The sequence below is a fragment of the Nematolebias whitei genome, chromosome 6 (assembly GCF_014905685.2).
Source record: "Nematolebias whitei isolate Nwh7 chromosome 6, NemWhi1, whole genome shotgun sequence".
Lineage (NCBI taxonomy): Eukaryota > Metazoa > Chordata > Actinopteri > Cyprinodontiformes > Rivulidae > Nematolebias > Nematolebias whitei.
In genome coordinates this window covers 39716329-39738731 of record NC_056503.1, presented here as the reverse complement: position 1 = coordinate 39738731, position 22403 = coordinate 39716329, and the positions used below count along the sequence as shown (strand labels likewise).

The following is a 22403-nucleotide window of genomic DNA, read 5'->3' as shown; positions in this document are numbered from 1 at the left end:
AAGGCCTGGTGCTTTATTTGATGTTTGACCATGGCAAAAATACAGACTTTGACATTAACGAGCTTTCTGGAGAAATACATACACGTGGAAGTTTGAAGAATCAGGGCAACAGCCATGTCATTTTTAAAGTTCTTGCCAAGAACTCTGGTGTTATAACTGGGGCAAATGTAGATGAGGCATTAGTCCACATCAATATAAATTACATCAATGATGCACCTTCGTTCACCTCTACATGGTATGTTGCAAATGTTACGGAAGACAGCCCAATTGGGAAATCTGTGCTAACTGTAAGTGCTCTGGATCAGGACTACATACCAGACTGGAATCGATTCTTTTTCACCATTGAAACTGGAAACACACACTTCTCTTTCTCTATCGATCCACTTACAGGTGTCATTTCAGTAAACTCTTCACTTGACAGAGAACTCTGGCCAGTTTATAACCTCACTGTTACAGCTACTGATAATGGCTCTCCACCAGCCACTGGGACTACAAATGTCATTGTGACCATTGAAGATATTAATGATAATGCGCCCAGACTCATATCAACAGAGGTTCAAGTGAAGGAAAATCAACCTGAAGGCACTGTAATCATCAGATTAAATGCATCGGATTCTGATTCAGCTCCAAATCAAGGTCCTTTTACTTACAGATTATTAAATTTGCCAGACTCTAGTGCTTTTTCACTTACTCCAGATGGAATTTTATTCACCACACAAAGTATCGATCGGGAAGACACTTCTGAATATCAAGTCCTGGTGGAGGTTAGCGATGCAGGGCTTCCCTTACCCCTGTCTTCAACGACTATGCTCCACATTAAGGTAGTGGATGAAAATGATAACCCTCCATTGCCAAGAAATATCTTCATTGAAGTGAAATATTTTGGAAGTTCTTTTAAGGGAGGCATGATTGGAAATGTGCACCCCGAGGATCTTGATGAATCTGATACATTTACTTGTGCCATTAAAAGTGGGCCGACAAACATGTTTTCAATTCTCAATGGCACATGTGAGCTGTGGTCGTTGCCTTTTCAAGGTGAGGCTACATTTAACATCACTATTGAAGCTACTGATCAACTTCACTTCCCAGTAAACAACAGTATATACATAAACTACAAAGGTTTTACAAATGCATCTGTAGAAAGTTGTATACTATTTTACATGTCATCATCTTCAATGGAAGAGTTCTTATCTAATAAGTACTTAAGGTTTACAAAAGCTCTGGACAGTCTCTTTAACCTGCAGGCCTCAAAGACTCACGTTTTTGGAATTAAACGTATTGGAAATGAAATCCTTCTGTTGGCTGCTGTAAAAAACTACAATGGACAGTATCTTAGCAGAGAGGTAGCGAGCAGTATATCTGCTGGACATAAGAAATTGCTAGAAGCCCAGAGCAATGTGACAATTTCTCACATCACCAGTGACCCATGTCTCACCATCCCCTGCCAAAACAGGGCATCATGCAACAAAAACATTCACATCAGCCAGGGAGTTGCTGTCCTGGAAAGCATGGCTGTCATATTTGTGTCACCACAGAAAGACATTTTTAATTGTACCTGTCCAGTTGGATTCACTGGGTCGCTGTGTGAAGATGACATTGATGAATGTGGGAGAAATCCCTGTGAGAATAACAGCACATGTGAGAATACAGCAGGAAGTTTCTACTGTCACTGTCAGAGTAGCTTCTCTGGATCTACCTGCTCTGCTGATGCCGATGAATGCCTGAAGGTGAAGTGCCAAAACGGTGGAACGTGTATTCAGTCACAGGATGGATATTATTGTCAGTGTGTGCCTGGATTTAAAGGTAGGCTATGTCACCCAGTAAAAAAGACAAAATCATTTTTGGAACAGAAACCAGAATCACTTTAAATTTTGTGGTTTATCTTTTTTTTTTCAGGGGAAAAGTGTCAAGAGCTTATAGATCACTGCACATCAACACCCTGTGTTCAGGGCAGCTGCGTCAACCTACAGAAAGGATTTGTTTGTGATTGTCCTTTTGGTGAGACTAATACAGATACAGAAGGATCACCCAAATACATACTTTGTACATAAATGAATGCTTACATCAAAAGCTCAGGTTTCTAGAAAACACGGTGACTGCAGTCAGTAGAAGATAGTTTGCATTTTATTATGAGGCAAAATAACAAGCCAAGTGGAGCTCAAAGGTCACAGATTAGCCATGAAAATTTAACTAACAAATGTGTTTTGTTATATAAAAACAAGTGCAAAAATAACTTACAACTTATTAATAATTTGTTACAGCCTGGTCCTGACTGGATATGTACCTAAACATTACCCAGTAGGTACCAGATAAGTACTGGCTGCTCTATATCACCTGGAGATTCTGTCCTTTGCATAACCAGTACCCATACAGGTACAGCAACACACTGGCTGATGCACTGTAGCTGGTACTTACTTGGTATAAACGCTACATGCAGGGTGGTGTTGGTATACCTGATACTTACCTGGTCCTTACCTGGTACATACTGGTTGGATACCTGTTATGTAGAGACAGACTGTTTTATGTAAGTTGTGACTTGCTACCTTGTACTTACTGGATAAATACAGAGTAAGTTCTGGCTAAATAAAGTATTTCTATCAAGTTAATTTATTATCTTATGAGCAGCAGATGTTCAAATAGTTTGTCATCTCAGCAATTTGTTCCTGTTTTATATTCCCTATTTTCTACTTGCCCCATTTCTCAATTGTAAAGGCAACATTTTCAACTTATAACCCAAACCTGTATGCTTTAAAATTTCCCCTCTCCCCACTTCATTTTTAGGAATCAGTGGAGTTCATTGTGAAGAACACAGTTATGGCTTTGAAGAGATGTCCTTTGTGGAGTTTCCACCTCTTGACCGCAGGACCAATTTAATCTCATTCAAGTTTGCGACAGTGCAGAAGAACTCACTCCTCCTGTACAATCCTGGACCACCATCCAGCAGGGAATTCTTTGCATTGGAGATTCTTGACGGGACCGTACATTTTTCTTTTGACCTTGGCTCAGGGCCTGTGAGGCTGAAGACATACCAGCAGGTTGCAGATGGGCAGTTTCATAGCATCACTGTCAAGAGGATTGGCAATGTGAGTTTTAACTATGTTCATTCTCGAAGTTGCCCAGGCAACTGTTTCCAGATGAGGAAGAAACAATAAAAAAAAGTTCATGTTTATTTAACAGATGGGGTCTTTGCTTGTGGACAACTGCACAGATGTTGAGAGCAATGGGTTTTGCTTTTCAAAGACTGATGGCAGTCTCTCAGAAAGGTGCCAAAATAAACAATATTAAGGACAATATTTCATCTATTTTTGTAGCCTTGAAGAAAAAGCTCGGACTTAAGTCAATTGTTCTTGCTCTATCCTTACATCTATTAGGACACTTGATGTTGGCAACACTAATATGACATTTGGAGGGCTGAGGAGTCATGAATTAATTTCCCAGCATCCTAACCAGATAAAAACTCATGACTTTGTTGGGTGTTTTCGAAATATTCAAGTAAATGGACTGCTGCTGAGACCTTCAGCTGGTCTTACCACGTACAACGTCTTTGACAGGTAGGATTGTTTGGTTATTTTACAATACCGTATGTAGATGTTCCTTGTTAACACATAAATGTGTTTTATGATTCAAGTGTATTTTGGTTCAGTAGAGAAAGTACACTGCATCTGTTTTCCTTAAGCAGTATGTGTTTTACATTAAGGTGTCCTCGAACAGCAGTGTCAGGATGCAGCAGTGCCACATGCCAGAACGGTGGTGTGTGTCAAGACCTTTGGTCTGATTATTTTTGTGAATGCAAAAGTCCTTTTACTGGGAGTAACTGTGCCACAGGTAAAGATAAAAAACAAATACAAAAAGACTTTTTAATTTGTCCTAACAATTTAATTTTCAGCTTATAGAGTTCCTCATTCACAATACTATGTCATGAATTCCCCATGTGAATATCCCCAATATGTCAAGAATTGTACTATTTGTTGAAACATAAATTGTATGGATAGACATAGACTGCAAAACTTAAAACTTACTAAAAGCCTGTTGGAGAGAGGTGTAAAGTCCATAAAGTTTTGTTTTGAGTAGAGTTGCAACTAAAACCACATTTTTCCTCTTTTATTGAAACAGAAATGTCAGAAGATATTGTACTAAGATTTAATGAGAATGACTACATTGAATATGTCATCAAGGAGAGATTCAAGAGGGATTACTGGCTTAAAAATCTGGTGGATAAAGAAAAAGAGAGTAATATTGGAGAGCAAACTGTGTTGAACATCAAGTTCAAAACCAAAGAAGAAGGAGTTTTACTGTCTGTTCTTGGACACACAAAACACATTATACTGATGGTTAGTACAATATGTGTTTATTTTGCATAGATGATGAACTTCACTGTATTTAGCATATAACAGCTTTTTTTCTTAAACTTTTCTTCAGATAAGAGATGGAAAGCCTGTGTTTATTTTCAAAGACATCTTGTCAGGACACCTGTCAGAGTTCACCGTGGAGTTTCTGGTGGCTGATGGGCTCTGGCACGTCCTGTCCTTGTCCAGCAATGGACATGATATTTTTTTGTCAGTGGACGATGAAAAAGTCTTGAACAGCTCTGTGCAAAGCATGGATCTCTCTCCTGTTAGTGTGGAAAGGTTCATTCTTGGTGCAGCTCCAAAACCAGAAACAACGTTCCAACAGTCAGGTGAGCCTTATAAGGATAATTAAGTATTTTTAGATTTGTATTGAAATGAGCAAAGATTTCAAGTGATGTGTTGAAATGTCAACATTCTTCTTATGCCAGGGTTCAGTGGGTGTGTGCAGTACTTTAACGTGAATGGTCACACTCTGCCTGTCAGCGGACACAGTTTGATGGTAGAGGTACGGCCAAGCTTGAGTTTCACCCAGTCCAGCTGCAACTCTCCAGATGTGTGCCACTCCTTGCCTTGCTCTGAGGAGAATGCTGGTGGGAGAACGTGTCTCTCACATTGTTCAAACCGGTGGACGTGTGGACCAGCTGTGCAAAACACATCCTGCATCTGTATGCAGAATAACTCGGATCATCTCTGTGATATCTGCATCTTTACGACCCATGAGGAATGCTATGGAGTGCATCACAGCAAGCCTTTGTGGCTCATAGCCGTGGTTCTCCCTCTCATCTCCATTCTTGTTATAATGGGGATGTGTATAGGCTTGTATAGAGTCAGACAGCGAGATATGAGGTTTAAAAATGAGACCTTCCTTCAGAAAACAGAGCAAGGAACAGCAAACATGACTTTTTGTTTTGATGACAACAAAGTTCTTGCAGATGTTGCATCGACTGCAAAACAGAAACATCCTGACCCTACCAGTGCAAGTCAGCAGAGCTCAAGCGAGTTTTATTTGGATGCTGGTGTGCCGTGTGCTCAGCCGATGACACCAAGTGAGCTGGAGTATTATGAGATCAGCAGCATCTGTAGTGAATTTCATTCTGAGAAAAACTCGCCGAATCTCAGCTGGCACAAGCATTTATACAAGACGAAACATGTGAAAAGTGCTTCTAAACAGTGGGGAGATCTGAGAATGCTGCTAGCAAAATTGAGGAAAGATGGCTCAAGTGAAGAAACCCCCCCTCCAATACCAAAAAAGGTGGCCTCACTAAACAAACAGCGGTTGTACAGGATTGACTCTGAGCAGCCCCAGCAGACACCGCCTTGTCGTTTTAAAATATTTCCACAACCAGAACTCCTAGAGCCAACACAGTGCCTCAGTTTGGAAGAAATACATAAACTAAATTCTCCCACTGGACTTTCACAGCAATCCCTTCTGAAATCTGGGCCCACCAAGTCCACTATGACTACTGAGACTTCATCTGAGTGTGAAACAGACAGCACGCTTACCTGCTCTGATTCAGATTATGGACAGTTTTCTATCATCACTGGTAAGAAACATGTGCACGGCCAGTCAGGGCGCAGCTTTGGGCAGGAAGACTTCCTGGCTGTCAACACATTTTTTAAACTAACCTCCTCCACTGTAGGTCAGGATGAAACTGAGAATATTTCCTCCAGCTTGTTTGAGCATTTTGAAAATATATTTTATACACAGCTGCCTTTCAGCAGCTATGCACCTGTATTTGAAGATATTGCACGTTTGCCCGTCGACTCCAGTCACAGCTGTGAGATGCAAAGCGATATTGAGGAAATTATTTGATTTGTCTCTTGAGTATTTAGGTGGATAAACTGACTTAGTCTATGTAGTTTACTTTGTGCACTAAGCTATTCTGTGTTGCATTTCTGTTCATTTATTTGTAGCCGCTCAGTTAGAAACATAAATATCAGTTCACTGAGCAGCAGACAGGATTTTTATTTTATTTCCAAGACTGTAAGAAAACTTTGTAAGAAACATGATTTAGTCTGAAATCTTTTTTTCATTTTTATTTTGTTTAAGTGTTGAATATGTTCTTAGAAAACAAATGTATGTATTAAGTACCATGTAAGTTACTGTACACTGTAAGTTGGCTGCTGATAGCCTCCAACTGCTTCACTTACAAACATTTGAATGTAATTTTACTTTTAACTATGATTTTCAGTCAAATTTGTTCTTGCTAAGCATCAAGCTGACTACTATAATAAAATATTATGTTTCAGTGATTACATTTTTTGAATGTTGGATGAACAAAACACTTTCCTGTACTTAGGAACATTGATGCAACATTTCAGTAAATAATTACCTTATCAATGCCAATAGTTTTACTATAACATGTTTAAAAGATAAAGTAGCATTTTACAAGTTAGTTAAAATAAAAAAAACAAAATAAAACAAAAACAAAAAAAAATCCACCAATAAACTGAATACTATAAAATAAAAATATAAAACATACAAATACAATAAAATAGGTTAAAAACAACCAAAAGCAAAGAAACATCACAACATAAAAATGGGATTGGACTCGAACTGAACTTGGGTTGAAAACTAGCATGAAAAAAAAAAAGAAGATTTTTATGAGATTAAGAAGAGGCAGATTGTTTTAGAGTTTGGGACCTGCCAATGCAAATGCCCTTCTCCCCTGAACTCAGCAGCACTAAAACATCTGGCTGACTGTGACTGTGCTCTTTTAAAGTCAATGAAATAATTGTCTCAAACCATTTAAAACCTTAAAAGCAGGTCAAATAAATCTGTACAAAACATGCAGTTTAAAGCTGAAAAGATGTGGTTATTCTTTGCACAGCAGCATTCTGGACTAAATGAGGAGGACATTTTTCAAGACCAAAATATAGAGTTGCAGTCGACAAATCTAGAAGTGATGAAGGAAATAAAAACTGTGAACAGATTACAACCTTATTGAGCATGCATCAGGAGATTACAACCTTGTTTTCCAAAGTGTTAGAATGTGGCAAAAAAATAAATAAAAACAACAGCAACATAGAACACAATAATTTATAATAATTTAAAGCTTAAATTTATTTTTAAGACAGTGCAAAAATATATAATAGTAATGGAAAAAAATGAGGAAAGGAATTGCCCATCTGGTCTTATGGTCTGATTCTGAATGATTACTCTGAAAAAGTTTTTTTTTTTTTAAATAGTGTGCTTAAACGTAAGTCTCAGATTATTTTGTGTTAATAAAGAATACGATGTTCAATTTGTTTTTATTTATTTAGTTATTTTTTAATTCAGCAGAAACATTACAAATGTTTTTTTTTTTTTAAACTTCAAGCATCAAATACCTTCATCTTCTGTACTTTGAAGCGGTTTATTCAGGTCACTATAGCCTGATGGTTTAACTCCAACCTGTGGTCAGATTTAGAGAAACATAGAGGGGAAAAAGACAATAATTTGAATTATAAAATGTATTTTCTATCCATTTGACCTCTAAAGGTCTGGTGAGACAGCATCCATCATTTCCATAAGTTATTTTATGAAAATTTAATGTGAAATCAAAAAGTTATCAGAAGAAAGTTTCAATACCAGTAACTTAAGAAAAAGTTTTCAGTATTGTTATTTTTATTATAACATTAAAAAAATGTTATTTTCATTCTATGAAAGTTTTTATTTAGCATTTTATGTGTAACTGAATTTTTTATGTTTTTAGGACAGTTTTCCATCCGAAAGGAGCTGCTTTGATTCAAAATCAAATTATTAAAGTTTTTGTTAAAAGGACAATAACAACAAAAGCAAAAATATTTCAAGACCATTACCAATAAACTACTAAACATCATTTACAGAAGGCCAAACCTAAACAAACTGAAAGAAAATATTAAATATTACATTTTAAGTATACTTATTTGTTTAATTTGGTATTTCTATGTAGAAACTGTACAACCTTTAAAAATGTCAGTTTGTATCATATTATCTTGTTCTATTCTGTATGAAATCATACTAAAAACAATAATTTAAAAATGGTTATCAGCCAAATTTATATTTAAAAGTAAAATACAATGTGTACAATCATGTGAACAATCCAATCTGTGTGACAAAATACTGTACTATGTGATATTTTGCTTACAGTCACTTGTGAGTGTGAATTTAATTTTTTTATTCATAAATCTCTGTATTAATGCCTTTTTTATTTCCATGGTCTTAAAACAATATATCACTGGATTGACAGTAGCAGGAGCGAGGCTGTAAATCATCATTATGATTACACTGGCATTAAGACTAAATTTAAATCCCAAATTGTTTGTAAGATAAATAAAACATCTGGGCACATAATAAAGGCAGGTTACAAAGATCTGAGGGGCACAGGTGGACAGCACTTTGTTATGCTTTCCTTTGAGAGACATCTTCAAGACAGCTACGATGATGGAAAAATAAGAAAAAATAATACAAGTTAAAGGAACCAAAAGAGTGACCATAGCATTTGCAGCTGCAACCCATTTAACATAAGCAACATTATCCCCACATGCCAGAGCAGTGACGGAAACATGATCACAGTAACACTGCATGACAGTGTTAAGGTCACAGTAAGGTAGAAATAAGGCATGTAGCACTATCCCCATCATTCGTATACATGTTAAAACCCAGCACAGGCTACAAGCAATAGAAACGGCTTTGTTTGTAAATAAAATGGGATATTTGAATGGAAGCCATATGGCAACAAAGCGATCCAATGCCATCATTAGCAAAATCAAAGAATGAATAGCCCCCAAAGAATGGACAAAATACATCTGTGCAAAACATGCTCCAAATGAAAACAATATGTCATTCCACCAATATCTGGCAATGATTTTTGGAAGAGTTACAGTGCCAAAAAGAATGTCCGTCATTGCAAGGTGAAAAAAGATCAAATATGTTGGTTTGTGGAGAGTCCTTTCACATATGATGACAACTAAAATAAAAATATTTCCAAACACTATAACAAGAAAAACCAGGAATAGAAAAAAGGACACTAGTCCAGTGTACTCTGGTGGCAGTCCTGGGAATCCAATGATTTTAAAGTCTGTTATGGTTGTAATATTTGTGTATTTCATAATTATATGTTCTGAAAAAAACAACAACAACACAGAAAGAAAAAAACAACATTAATTTGTAACTACAAAAATGGCTAGCTCAATAAAAAACAACACTTTACTATTAACAGTATTGTACCTTTAAAATTATTATACAAATAATGCGTATTTTTGCTCCACATACCATCTGTATGTATCACCTCACACCTCTGACAAAGTATGAGTTCCTTCAAGTGACATAAGGACAATGTGGTACTTCTGAATCATGTTACTTTATTTAAAGCTTTCCTAGAAAATCATGTGTAATGATGTGTGTGGAGAGAAAACTCAAGGGAACCAACTCACTCATCCACTCATCAGCTTGAGGATTTGTCTTTCACGGCTTACACTGTGAAACATGTTGAAGAGTTTAAGGTCTGAGGGTTGAGTGTAAAATGATATAAAATAAATGGGGGAAAAGTCATATTTAATTTCCCTCATAAAAGCAAAGATCATGTTCTAACAATAAGTAACAAAATTTAGTTTTTGTGACTGCTGGTATTAAAATCCCATTTGACAAAGTGCCCATTTTACTTTTACAGATAAATATGTGCTTATGTTTAATATTCTGTGAGTAGGGAATGGGGGTCCATTGCCATTCAGTCACTATACAAACGGTGTGAGAGTCTGGTTTGCATTGCTGGCAGTGAGTCAGACTCCTTCACGGTGAGGGTCTGTCAAGGCTGCCTCGATTCTTGATTTATGAACTTTGATGTATTGCTTTATGCTAGGCCATTGGTAAGAAGGAGTGATTATTATTATATTTTCATATTGGCTAGTGATCCCCCCCCCAAAAAAACCCAAAACAAAACAAAACAAAAAAAAATAGTTAGCTTAGGCTACACTATGTTTCTTAGACTGTGGCTAGGACACGTGAGAGAAGCGGAGCGTGTTCTTCACACACAAGGAGAACTGTTGGTCAGGCTACTTCTTGTTGTGTCATTAACTCTAAAATAGTTATTACATCAAGTGTTTATTTGTGTAGGTGAAACTAGATGTTTAACAACCCATTAAAATACACCAGAACGCAGTAAATGGCAACTACTTTAAAATTTTCTACGCTTTCAAGCCCGTTTTCTCCTTTTCTCCACCTCCTTGCTCACCCCCGGTGCCACGTGGTTCAGCAGCTGCCTGCTACACTCCGTCCCGCTTACCTCTCAAGTTTCTGAGTGTCCATTGGAGGAGGATCCAGAGCCTGATGATGAGTTCCGGTTTGCCCCTGGTCATAGCTCACAAAGCTGCCACAGGAGGGGCCAATGATGAATCCAGGTCCGGTCCACTGAGCCTCCTGTGCCACAAACAGAGTGTTCTGCACTGCCGCAATATCTCCTGCGTTTTCCGAGCAGACCGATAAGGATGAGCCTCCAGAGAGTCCTCCTCAGCCGCTGAAGCAGCCGAGTCCTACCCAGCCACTGAAGCAGCTGAGTCCTGCCAAGCCGAAGAAGCAGCCCAGTCCTGCTCAGCCATGTCCCCCTTAGCTGATGAAACAGCTACAAAACCAAACAGACCCAGCCAACATCTCTTTTCTTGACTACCTAAATTCTGCAGAAAATTCTCCCATTGACCTCGCCATAATAAACAGACAACTTGAAAAACTGTTTTCATTTGCAAAAACCAAAAAAGTCCATGCTCAATAATGTTTTCATTTGCTTAATTCAATCCAGACCCTTATTACCAGAGGACCACTATCTCCTTTGCTGAAATAATTTTAATTTCTCAGCCTGGTCTCATTCTTATCCTGGACTCCAACCAGTTACTCATCAAGATAAGAACTTCTTTGGAAGAATATATCATCACATCCATCTCTAACTATCCTGTGCCACCAGTGTCTCCTGTGCTGCCAGTGTTTTCTTTACCGTCATCAGTTTCCTGTGTCTCTGTGGGGTTTGGGGATGATGACCCACCTGCTTCCCGTGTCTTTGTGGGTGTCAGTTGCAGTGGCCCACTGACTTCCTGTGTCTCTAAGAGGGTTCTGGTGGACGCTTCTCACTCTTCTTTCAAGAGGATCCGGGGCAATGTCTCTCACTCTTCTTCTGAGAGGGTCTCTCACTCTTCCTAGGAGGATGCCTCTCTCTGTTCCTCTGAGAGGATCCAGGAGGATTCCTCTTACTCTTTTTCCAAGAGGGTCCAGGAGGACATATTTTCCTTCTTCCTCTAAGAGGCTCCTGGAAGATGCCTCTCACTCTTCCTTCCAGAGGGCCCTAGAAGATGCCTCTCACTCTTCCTCTTGATGTCCTGTGGTTCCTGAGTCTCCTGTGGTTCCTGAATCTCCTGTGGTTCTCAAGTTTCTGGGTTCTAAGCTTCCTGTGGCTCCCGTGTCTCCTATGGTTCCCACGTCTAGAGTGGGTCCCATGTCTCTTGTGGGTCCCATGTCTCCTGAGGGTCCCATGTCTCCTGAGTTCTCTATGCTCTTTGCAGTCCCTGTGGTAGATACACACTCTGTAATCCCTGTGGTAGCTATGCCCACAACAGTCTCTGTGATAGTACACCTACTGCAGCCCCTGTGGTAGCTATGCCTACTGCAGCCCCTGTGGTCTCTACACTTAATGCAGATGTTCTGGCCCTTCACCTGCTGCAGACTTGCTGGTCTCTATGCCTGCTGAAGACCTGCTGGTCTCTACGTCTGCTGCAGATCTGCCGGTCTCTACGTCTGCTGCAGATCTGCCGGTCTCTACGTCTGCTGAAGATCCCCTGGTCTCTACATCTGCTGCTGATCCCCTGGTCTCTTCACCTGCTGCAGATCTCCTGGTCTCTTCACCTGCTGCAGATTCTCTGGTTTAAATTCCTGCTGCAGATCTCCTGGTCTCTTCACCTGCCACAAATCCCCTGGTCTTTTTACCTGCTGCAGATCCCCTGGTCTCTTAACCTGCTGCAGATCCCCCGGTCTTTTTGCCTGCTGCAGATCCCCTGGCCCCTTCATCTGCTTTAGAGCTGCTGGTCCCTTTGCCTGCTGTAGATCTGCTGGTCTCTTCTGCAGCTCTTTTGGTTCCATCATCACCTGCAATCCCCTTGTCTGACTCATAGTTGTCTGCAGCTCTTCTTCCTGGTTCGCCATCTGCAACTCTCATTCCTGTCTCACCATCTGCGGCTCTCATGCCTGGTCCGTCTGCCATCATAGCATTCCCATTGGTCTCTACATCTGCCGCAATAGCACCTCCAGTGGTCTCTTCACCTCTCTTCGGCCTAAGTGGGATGAGGGTCCAGGTGGATGCAACTCCTGCCTTGTGATGGATGGTCTCCTGGCCTTCTGCCTCACTCTGGATGGTCTCTGGGCTGTCTTCCTGAACACTTTCCTTGATCCGGATGGTCTCCTGGCCGTCCGCCTGGCCGTCCGCCTGGCCGTCCGCCTGGCCGTCCGCCTGGCCGTCCGCCTGGCCGTCCGCCTGGCCGTCCGCCTGAACTCTTGTCCTGTACTCGATGGTCTCCTGGCCGTATGCTTGAACTTGTGTCCCATGCCGAATGGTCTCCTGACCATATGCCTGATCTCTCTGCCTTTTTGTGTGTGTTTTGAGTTTCCCAGGTAATTTCCGGTCAGTTTTTCTTTTCCCCTTTTGCTTTCTTGTGCCCTCCATCCTGTTTTGCCCCCTCCTCCTACCCAAGTTAGAATAATTTTGTGGGTATCAAGGGCCATCCTTAGAGAGGGATACTGTGAGGATCTGTGTGTGTGTTGTGTCTTGTGACCCTTTTGTTTTCCTGCTCTCCCTCGTGTTACCAACTCCTGCTGTACCTGTCCCTCATTGTCCTCTCCTAGGTGTTTGAAACTATTTCCTTGTTAGCGTCTCTTTATATTCTGTCTGTGTTCTTCCTTGTCCGTGCATTATTTTGTTAAGGCTCATGATCTGTTACCCTCCGTGTCTGCTTGTAAGTTTTGCTGCAATGTCAGTCTTTTAATTTTGTTTAATAAATTATTTACATATTTTATCTCTGAGTTTTTCGCCTCTGTCTGCATTTTGTGTTCTAATAAACAACAGAAACATAACAGTTCATCTGTGAAAGGCAGAGATAAAATGATATTGAACCAATTTAATGTAATAATTAGGCTGCTTGTACCATGTATTATTATGTTTTGGGAAATCTGAGGGCAGCAAAAAGCACAGTTGTTTTTCAAAACAATCTAAAGTCCTACAATTTATTATTGTGAGTTTTTATCTAGAGTTTGTTTACCTGTGAAAGCCATTTGGGATTGAGAAGTCCAACAATTTTGATGCAATTGTATGTAGTGAAACTATTTGTTTAGTAATATTTGCAAATAGTTTTTTTTAAATATACTTGAACTAGAATAAAAAACAACAACTTTTGAATAGCAAATTTACACAAGTTTTGTAAAACTTGAGTGTGTTTGAATGCATAGAATTGTCTTTATAGCTCTTCACCACCCTGCTTGACCCCCTTTTGTGTTCCTGACAGCTGTCTTGCTTGTTCTTTTTGTGTGTGTTATGCAGCATATTTCCTCTCATATTTCAAAATAAATGTGTCCTTAATTCAATGCGTGTCTGATTATGCCATATACAGTACGTTCATCTACAAGTCAACGCTGTGGCAAAGTGGTTGGAGCTGTTGCCTCTTCGCAAGAAGATGGGACTCGGTGGAGTTTGGATGGATGAGTGTTTTACCTACATAGACTGGGATCAGTTCTTTTTGTGGATTAAAATTTAGTTTCACTAATGTTTTTGTTGTGTAGATTTCAAAAGTTTTGAATAAAACAAATACTTTGTACAAGAAAAATTTTAACAAGAAATTTTAATTTAGACCACACACAAGGTTCAAGGTTCAGGACCTTTATTGTCATTCGCATCACATGTGGTACATGAGGTGGAACGAAATTGTGTACCCAAGGTCCCAGTTACACCCCAAAAAAAGCAAAAAAATATATAAAGTATAAAAAGAAACTGCATACAAGGCTCTAAGATGTACACAAAACAATAATAATGTAAAATAATACAGTATATTAAATAGAAGCTTGAACATAGTGAGCAGATGGGAATGAATACAGCAGCTTAAAGGCAAGAAATCAGCAGCATGCACAGATAAGTCACATATCACCAATTAAAGTGGCATTACAGTGATTCATAATTACTGTCATTCAGTATGTGCATACATTGAAATGAAAAACAGGCTAAACAGAAAAGATAAAAGAATCAACATAACATTTCCAAGATGTGAAAACCAATCTGTTTTCTGTCAAAAGCTGATGAACGCATAAGGAAAACCACAACTTTGTTCAAGCACACCACATGTAAGCAGGATACTGTAATGCATAAAAGTCAACTTAATTCTTTCAAAATGGTTAAAAATAATTTAAACTGACATAAATATTTTACCCAGGTTTTACTGTAATATCAGTTTTCTTACTGAATAGCCTCAATTTCAAGTGTTCTTTAATATCTTTGGTTTTTAAACAGTATATTAGAGGATTAACAGCAGGAGGTATTAGACTGTACAACAATATAATAACGATTCGTGCTGAAGTGCTGAAAGTGTAACCTACAAAACTTGCAAAGTACACAAAACATCGGGGCAAATAGTAAATACCTGTGACAATAAGCTGCGGTGTGCAGGTGGACAGTGTCCTAATGCGACCGTCAGAGGAGGAAATTCTCAAAACCGTAACAATTATAATACAATAAGATAAAATGATGAAACCCAGAGGCAACAACAAACTAATCATGCCCAACACCAATCCCAGAAGTATAGAATTCCTTATATCCACACATCCGAGGCTTATTATTGACATATGGTCACAGAAGCACTGAACAATAATATTTGAGTTACAATATGGAAGTTTTAAAGCATCAAAAACTATAGCAAACATAAATGATACTGGCATACACCACGATATTCCACAGAGCACAGAAACCGTGTTACTTGTGAAAAGTGACATGTAACGCAGTGGAACACAAATTGCAATAAACCGATCAAGAGCCATCACCATCAGAATGAAAGAATGAGCTGCACCTAAAAAGTGAACAAAGAACATCTGTGCAAAACAGCTGTAAAATGAAATAATGCTGTCATAAAACCAGTATTTAGATATAATCTTTGGTAAAGTTAAAGTCCCAAACAATAAATCACTTAACGCCAAGTGGCAGAAAATATCATACGTTGGTTTGTGAAGAGACGGTTCAGATCTAACAAACACTAAAATGAAAATATTTCCTGCAGCTATAGCCAAGTAAAGCACAAAAAGAAGAGCTGAGACAGGTCCATAATACTGTGGTAACAGTCCAGGAAATCCAAGGATGAAGAAATCTTTTATCCTTGTTACATTAGTGTACATTATCACCCAAAATCTCAAATAGAAAAACAATTAAACAGAATTATACAGTTTTACAGCAAATTATAATTTGAGTTTAAGTGACAACTGGGATTTTTAAAAACTATATAAATGTAAACTGCACCGATTGCTACTGATGCATCAACTGCTTGTACAAAATCAAATAAATTATGAAACACAAATAAGTAACAGTGTAATCTCTGCAGGAGCTCTAAAAATGACATCAACTTTCACAAGCATACTGCATCACCTCACTGTTCTGTCACTTTATATGTGCTTAGCATCTCGTGTGTTATTTCAGTTCATATAAACAGAAGGATCCCATATGGACAACTTTCCCTAAAGAGTTTTGCTGGTTTACATTTTCTGTTCAGTTCAATAACTACTTGGCTAATACTTAAGGAACAAAAAAAAAAAGCATGAGTTAAGATGGGGACCAAGTATAGTAAAAGTAGGCCAAGCATTACTCTGGGTTTTAGTCCTCCATTGCGATGTGAAAAGTGGGGCATGGAAATACCTCCATCTGTTTGTCTGTGAATGTTGTGATTTTTAGGGGGTGCCACGCCAGTTGGGGCTCAACATGGCTGAATGTTCATTTTATACTTGTTCATTTCCTTAAATTAATTGCTAAAATAGAATAGTTTTCATTTAATACTATTTCTATCTTAACATGTGATTCTTGACCTGTCATTGTTTCCTGTTCCTCCCAAATCCAGCCGGTCGAAGCAGACGGCCGCTTGTCCTGAGCCTGGTTCTGCTAAAGGTTTCCTCCTCATGAGGGAGTTTTTCCTTTCCACTGTCGCCTTCATGCAAGATGAGAGTTCTGTGATGGAGTTAAACTCAAAGCAGTCTGCTCCTCAGATAAATAATGTCAAATTGTTATTTTTATATGAATGTTTCTGTTCAGTGCCCTGAGATGACTTCTCTTGTGACGGTGCTATAGAAATAAACTGAACTGAATTCCTCTTTACCAGAGTGTAAGTCTGGAACACGGGGAGGTCTGTTATATTAAAAATCAAGGATTTTAATTGAGGATTACTAAACTGAGGTACAGTAGCTCATTTTGTTTTTTTTAAAAAGATCCATAGACAGAGGCCCTGACTTAACTTTTTTAGATTTTTCGACCTGGATTGTTGAGCATGCTTCAGGATATCCATAGACAGTTGTGTTTCTCCAAAGGAAGGGAACCCAACAAAAAAAACAGTTTAGGGACCGCTGGTCTAACGTAAGGGCAAGAGGAGAGGTCCAATTTTGCCCAGATTATGAAGAAGTACACCACAGTTACAGTATCATTGTAAGGGAGTTCAGGTCGTTTTTCAGCAGACCCTGTTGACACAATACTACTTCACTGACTGTGTAATGCACGTCATACACCTCCTGAAACAGATGCACGATGCATGGACAGAGAAAACATGCAAACTCCACTCTGCAAAGCCCTGGGCTGGGATTTGATCCAGCAACCTTCTCACTGAGAGGAAACAGCCCTACCAACTGAGCCACCGTGCCATCCTCCATTGTCTATTTGATACGATAATGTAACGGTTAATGGTTCAACACGTCTTGTGTATTTTCATACAGTTCCATCACTCTGCCTGGGCGCTTAATGATTCTTTTGGTCGTTCATGCATTTGATCACATTTCCGTTTGTACAAATAATTATCTTCTTTATATTTTGAAAACTCTCATGTAAAAAAAAAAAAAGAATCAGCCCTACATGTATTTTTGTTAGTGCTTTTATTTTTGCTGCAACTTACCCAGAAGCAGTCCCTCCTTCACAGCGAGACGTTGTAGAGTTCTGTCTTTCATCCAAATAAACAATTTTAGTTCAATTGTAAACAGCAAAAACACATTTGCTAAGTGCACAAGCATTTAATACAAAAATGCAAATCCACACGCAAGCAGACCGTTGAATTGATATCTCCAGTGGTGAGTTTGACTGACTCCTGTTGGTTGGAACGAAGACATGGCAGATGGCATAGGTAGATGGATCTGACTGTCACAGCTCGATGGTTTGACAGTGCAGTAAAAGTAAAACACAAAACACATTAGCAATGTGTATGAGTGGAGTTTCAGTATACATTTCTTCTTTTTCTTTTCTTGCATCTTCAACCTGTATATAGCACTAGAGTTGTATTTTGACACAAGTTCTCCTTTCCTGTGGCAGAAAATGTCCAAGGCAAATAATCTGATTTGAAAACTGCACAGATGATAAATTATAATTTTTAATAATTTGACCAAATTTACCCATCTTCATTTTAAGTGTTTTCCATCAGCTTAACTTATAAATGAGTGGGCAGCTGGTAAGGTGGGCACAAAGTGAATTACGATGATCATAATGTGGGCAGAGGAGGGAAACTAATTAATGCGCAAGGCCAAAAATATATTATTAGGCAGTGGTTTTCAAAAATTGGTCATTCAAAATGTATTTACACAGATCATTAGTCATTGTTTGCATACACTAAGAGTTTAGTTACTATTTTTTCTGAAGTTTGGAGTTGCCAACTAATCCCCAACTTTGAGTCCAGTGAGGCGTTACCTTTATGTAAGACCTTTCTGTGACACATTAACTCATGTTTTATTGTTTGTAGTAAAAAAAATAAAGTAAGTATGCCCAATCATACAGGTAAATAAATAACAAAAAAGTTAAATCATGTCATCTGGACACATTCTTTTTGGAAGAAATGTTTCATCTTTCATCTGAAAGACTTCAGCAGTGCTTGATGAAGTCCAAAAACTAGGTTGAAGCTCAGCGGCCCGACCTCCTCTGAGCTTCAACCTGGTTTTTGGTACCACCAAAAGCAGCTGTTCTGTTGATTTCAAAGCCCGAGAAGGAGGTGCCAATCATTTGTCAAACCTTATTTCAGGAGGAGCAATGTGGTTTCTATCCTGGTTGTGGAACAGTGGACCAGATCTTCACCTTTGCAGAATTGATAAGGGTATCATGGGAGTTTGACTCTTCAGTCTGCATTAGTTTTAGGTGACTGTAATGCTATAAAGGACTGTCCAGTCCCAGTATAACCAAAGCAGGAGCTGGCGGAGACTTTGTCTTAGGTGTAGGTGTTTAATTTTCTGGACAATTTGTTCACGGATGATGATACAATGGTGTGGGAGATGGCTCAACAGAGCGGAACCTTGTCCTTATTAGTGAGGGCGTTGCTTTGGTCATTTGTGGTGAAGAATGAGTTGAGTTCTTTTGAGCCATATCTGACACAGTCTGTTACAAATTGGGGAATCATTTACTCTGAGTTTAAGTTACATACGCATATTAACTCTGTTCTGCAAGAAAGCTTCTTCCAGTTAAGACATATTGCAAAACTGAAGTCGGTGTTAACTAGACCTGACCTAGAGAAAATAATTAGAGCCTTCAACACAACCTGACTAGACTATGGTAACACACTTATGCTGGGATTAGTCAGGTCTCCCTTTCACATTTTCATCTTGTCCAAAATGTTGCTGCACATCTCTTAACATAAACTCATAGGCATGAACACATTTTACTATTCCTGTCCTCAATCTGACTCCCAGTGCATCACAGAAAACATTATAAAACTCTCCTCCTAACCTATAAATTCCTAAATGGCCTTGCACCTTCATATTTCAGACTTCAGCCATATGTTGTTTTGCTTCTGCTGTGATAGCCTGCTTTTTAATGTCCCAAAATCTAGGTTGAAGCTCTGAGGAGATTGGGCTTTTTCTGTCATGGCTCCTAAACTTTAGAACAATCTTCCCCTCAAAATTAGACAGCTCCCCTTCAAATCATGTTTTTAAATCTCTTTTAAAACACATTTGTTCTCACTGACATTGAACCCTTTACAAGTGTGTCATTTTAATATTTTTACCTCCGTCAAGGAGGCTATGATTTTGGTAGTGTTGGTCGGTCTGTCTATCTGTTTGTAAACAAGATTACTCAAAACATCCTGAACAGGTTTTTATGAAATTTTCATGAAATGTTGATGTCACAAAGAACAATGCGTGAACAATTCAAACTAATCTATTCATCTTGATTTTAAATTAATAGTTTTATTACTTCATTGTGTGCACATTTTTAAATAGTCACATAAGAAAAGAGTAAAATAAATAATAATAAAAAAGTCAAGAAATAAAATAAATGTTTTGATTTTAAAACAAATGACATGATAGATATAAAAAAGTCCTGCCGGAACTTTTTTTAAATTTTTTAATAAAACAATATAATAGTTTGCTCTAACACAAAACCAGAAAAACTGGTAAAACAAAATAGAAAAATACAATCTGAGGACAATTCCAAGGTGTGAATATTAATTTGTTCACTGTCAAGAGCAAAGGCCCATTAAGAAAAATTACAACTGTGCTCAAACACACCACATATAACTGGGATGATGCATACAAGTCTATTTAATGTTCTCAAATTTGACACATTGTGCCACTAATATGTTTCTACATCGACATAATATTTTTAACCAGAATGTGTGGTATTATCAATTTTTGTGTATAGCCTTAGCCTCAAGTGTTCTTTAATATCTTTGGTTTTTAAACAATATATTAGAGGATTAACAGCAGCAGGTAAAAGACTGTATAACATTACAACAACAATTCGAACTGAAACACTGAAAGTAAAACCTACAAAGTTCGCCAGGTACACAAAACATCGGGGCAAATAGTAAATACCTGTGACAATAAGCTGCGGTGTGCAGGTGGACAGTGTCCTAATGCGACTGTCAGAGGAGGAAATTCGCAAAACAGCAACAATAATAAAACAATAAGATATAATGATAAAACCCAGAGGCAACAACAAACTAAACATGGAAAGCCCCAATCCTAGAAGTGTAGAATTCCTTACATTTTCACATCCGAGGTTTATTATTGACAAATGGTCACAGTAGCAATGAACAATTATATTTGAGTTACAATATGGAAGTTTTAAAGCATCAAAAACTATAGCAAACATAAATGATACTGGCATACACCACGATATTCCACAGAGCACAGAAACCGTGTTACTTGTGAAAAGTGACATGTAACGCAGTGGAGCACAAATTGCAATAAACCGATCAAGAGCCATCACCATCAGAATGAAAGAATGAGCTGCACCTAAAAAGTGAACAAAGAACATCTGTGCAAAACAGCTGTAAAATGAAATAATGCTGTCATTAAACCAGTATTTGGATATTGTTTTTGGTAAAGTTACAGTCCCAAACAATAAATCACTTAACGCCAAGTGGCAGAAAATATCATACGTTGGTTTGTGAAGAGACCGTTCAGATCTAACAAACACTAAAATGAAAATATTTCCTGCAGCTATAGCCAAGTAAAGCACAAAAAGAAGAGCTGAGACAGGTCCATAATACTCTGGCAAAAGTCCAGGAAATCCAAGGATGAAGAAATCTTTTATCCATGTAACATTAGTGTACAACATTATCACTGGAAATCCTAATTACAAGAATAAATGGAAAATTATAAAAGTTGATGTAACAACTCATCAAAATATACACATTTTAAAGCATGTAAACTTTATACCTACCACTAATGATGCATTTAATGCACACATAAAAGCATCAAAACATGAAACACAAATTGTTGCTTTCTATCTTGGTGCTGTGGGATTTTAATCAGCATTCACAAGCATACAACACCTCACTGTGCTGTCACTTTATATGTGTTTAGAATCGTGTGTTTTTTCAGTTTATGTAAACAGAAGCATCCCAAAAGAGTAGCTTTCCCAGAGGTCTACAAGTTCATGTCATGCTTTTAGATTTACTTTGCTAATATAAAAAAATAAATAAATTAAAACTGCATGAGTTCAGGGGAAGACTGGGTAGAGAGAAGTAGTCAAGCATCAAATAATCATTATGTTGTTTTTGCTACTTTGTATTAGTCTCTCCTGCTGTTACTGAAGCTCATGATTTTCCTGGAGTGTGCTACACAGTTTAAGTAATTTGTAAAAATACTGCACATTAGTCAAAGTCAAAGTCACTTTATTGTCAAAAGCTGCAATATGTACAGGACATACACAGGATTGAAATTACATTTCCCTCAGACCCCGGTGCAACAATAACCATTTAACATTAAAAACATTTATTTAACATAAGCATAAAATGAAGTAATACAAGCATGATACTGTCTTAAATTGTACTATAGCGGTATAAAAATATTTTAAAAAAGTATATCTATAAAATAAAATGAAATGAAATGAAGGTCCTGACATTGATATTTGTAATGAGTGGCAAAGCAGCATATGAAGTGAATGTACACAGTGTATGTATGAAGTCCTTAATATTGGTGTAGGTAAAGTGACATATGCAATAAGACTAGTAAAAAAATATATTTATATATCAGCGGTTGTGTAATATAAGCAGCAGTGTGAATATAATCAGTAGTGCAAATGTAAACAGCAGTGTGAATGTAAACAGTAGTATGAATATGAACAGTGGTATGAATATGAACAGTAGTATGAATATGAACAGTAGTTTGAATATAAACAGTAGTATGAATATGAACAGTAGTTTGAATATTAACAGTAATACAAATGTAAACAGTACTGCAAACTGAATGAGCACATGAGCATGTGTTGAGTGTATAACCTGTTTTTTAATGATGCAGAGTTCAGTGTTTAATGTTTTTGTGTTGTGTGGAAATGTGTGAGAGTTTTGTGTGTTAAGGTGGTACAAGAGGGAGGGGAGGCAGAACAGGCAGAGAGTTCAGCATCCTGA

The 22403-nt window shown here is 38.1% G+C and overlaps 3 protein-coding genes across 3 annotated transcripts; all 3 read right to left on the bottom strand.

The window, feature by feature from the left end:
* Positions 1 to 4557: 4557 nt before the first annotated feature.
* On the bottom strand, positions 4558 to 9446 carry LOC119410959 (olfactory receptor 52Z1-like). The gene is made up of 2 exons (XM_037677877.1): positions 8485 to 9446; positions 4558 to 4624 (listed from the first exon to the last, which is right to left on the bottom strand). The coding sequence occupies exons 1-2, from the start codon at positions 9420 to 9422 to the stop codon at positions 4558 to 4560; spliced, it is 1005 nt and encodes a 334-aa protein (XP_037533805.1). The 5' UTR covers positions 9423 to 9446.
* A 5311-nt stretch (positions 9447 to 14757) lies between these two features.
* On the bottom strand, positions 14758 to 15717 carry LOC119411338 (olfactory receptor 52Z1-like). The gene has a single exon (XM_037678280.1). It carries the CDS (start codon positions 15715 to 15717, stop codon positions 14758 to 14760), a length of 960 nt encoding a protein of 319 aa, XP_037534208.1.
* A 4432-nt stretch (positions 15718 to 20149) lies between these two features.
* Positions 20150 to 21112, bottom strand: LOC119410956 (olfactory receptor 52Z1-like). Its single transcript, XM_037677876.1, has one exon. It carries the CDS (start codon positions 21107 to 21109, stop codon positions 20150 to 20152), a length of 960 nt encoding a protein of 319 aa, XP_037533804.1. The 5' UTR covers positions 21110 to 21112.
* Between the last annotated feature and the right edge of the window lie 1291 nt (positions 21113 to 22403).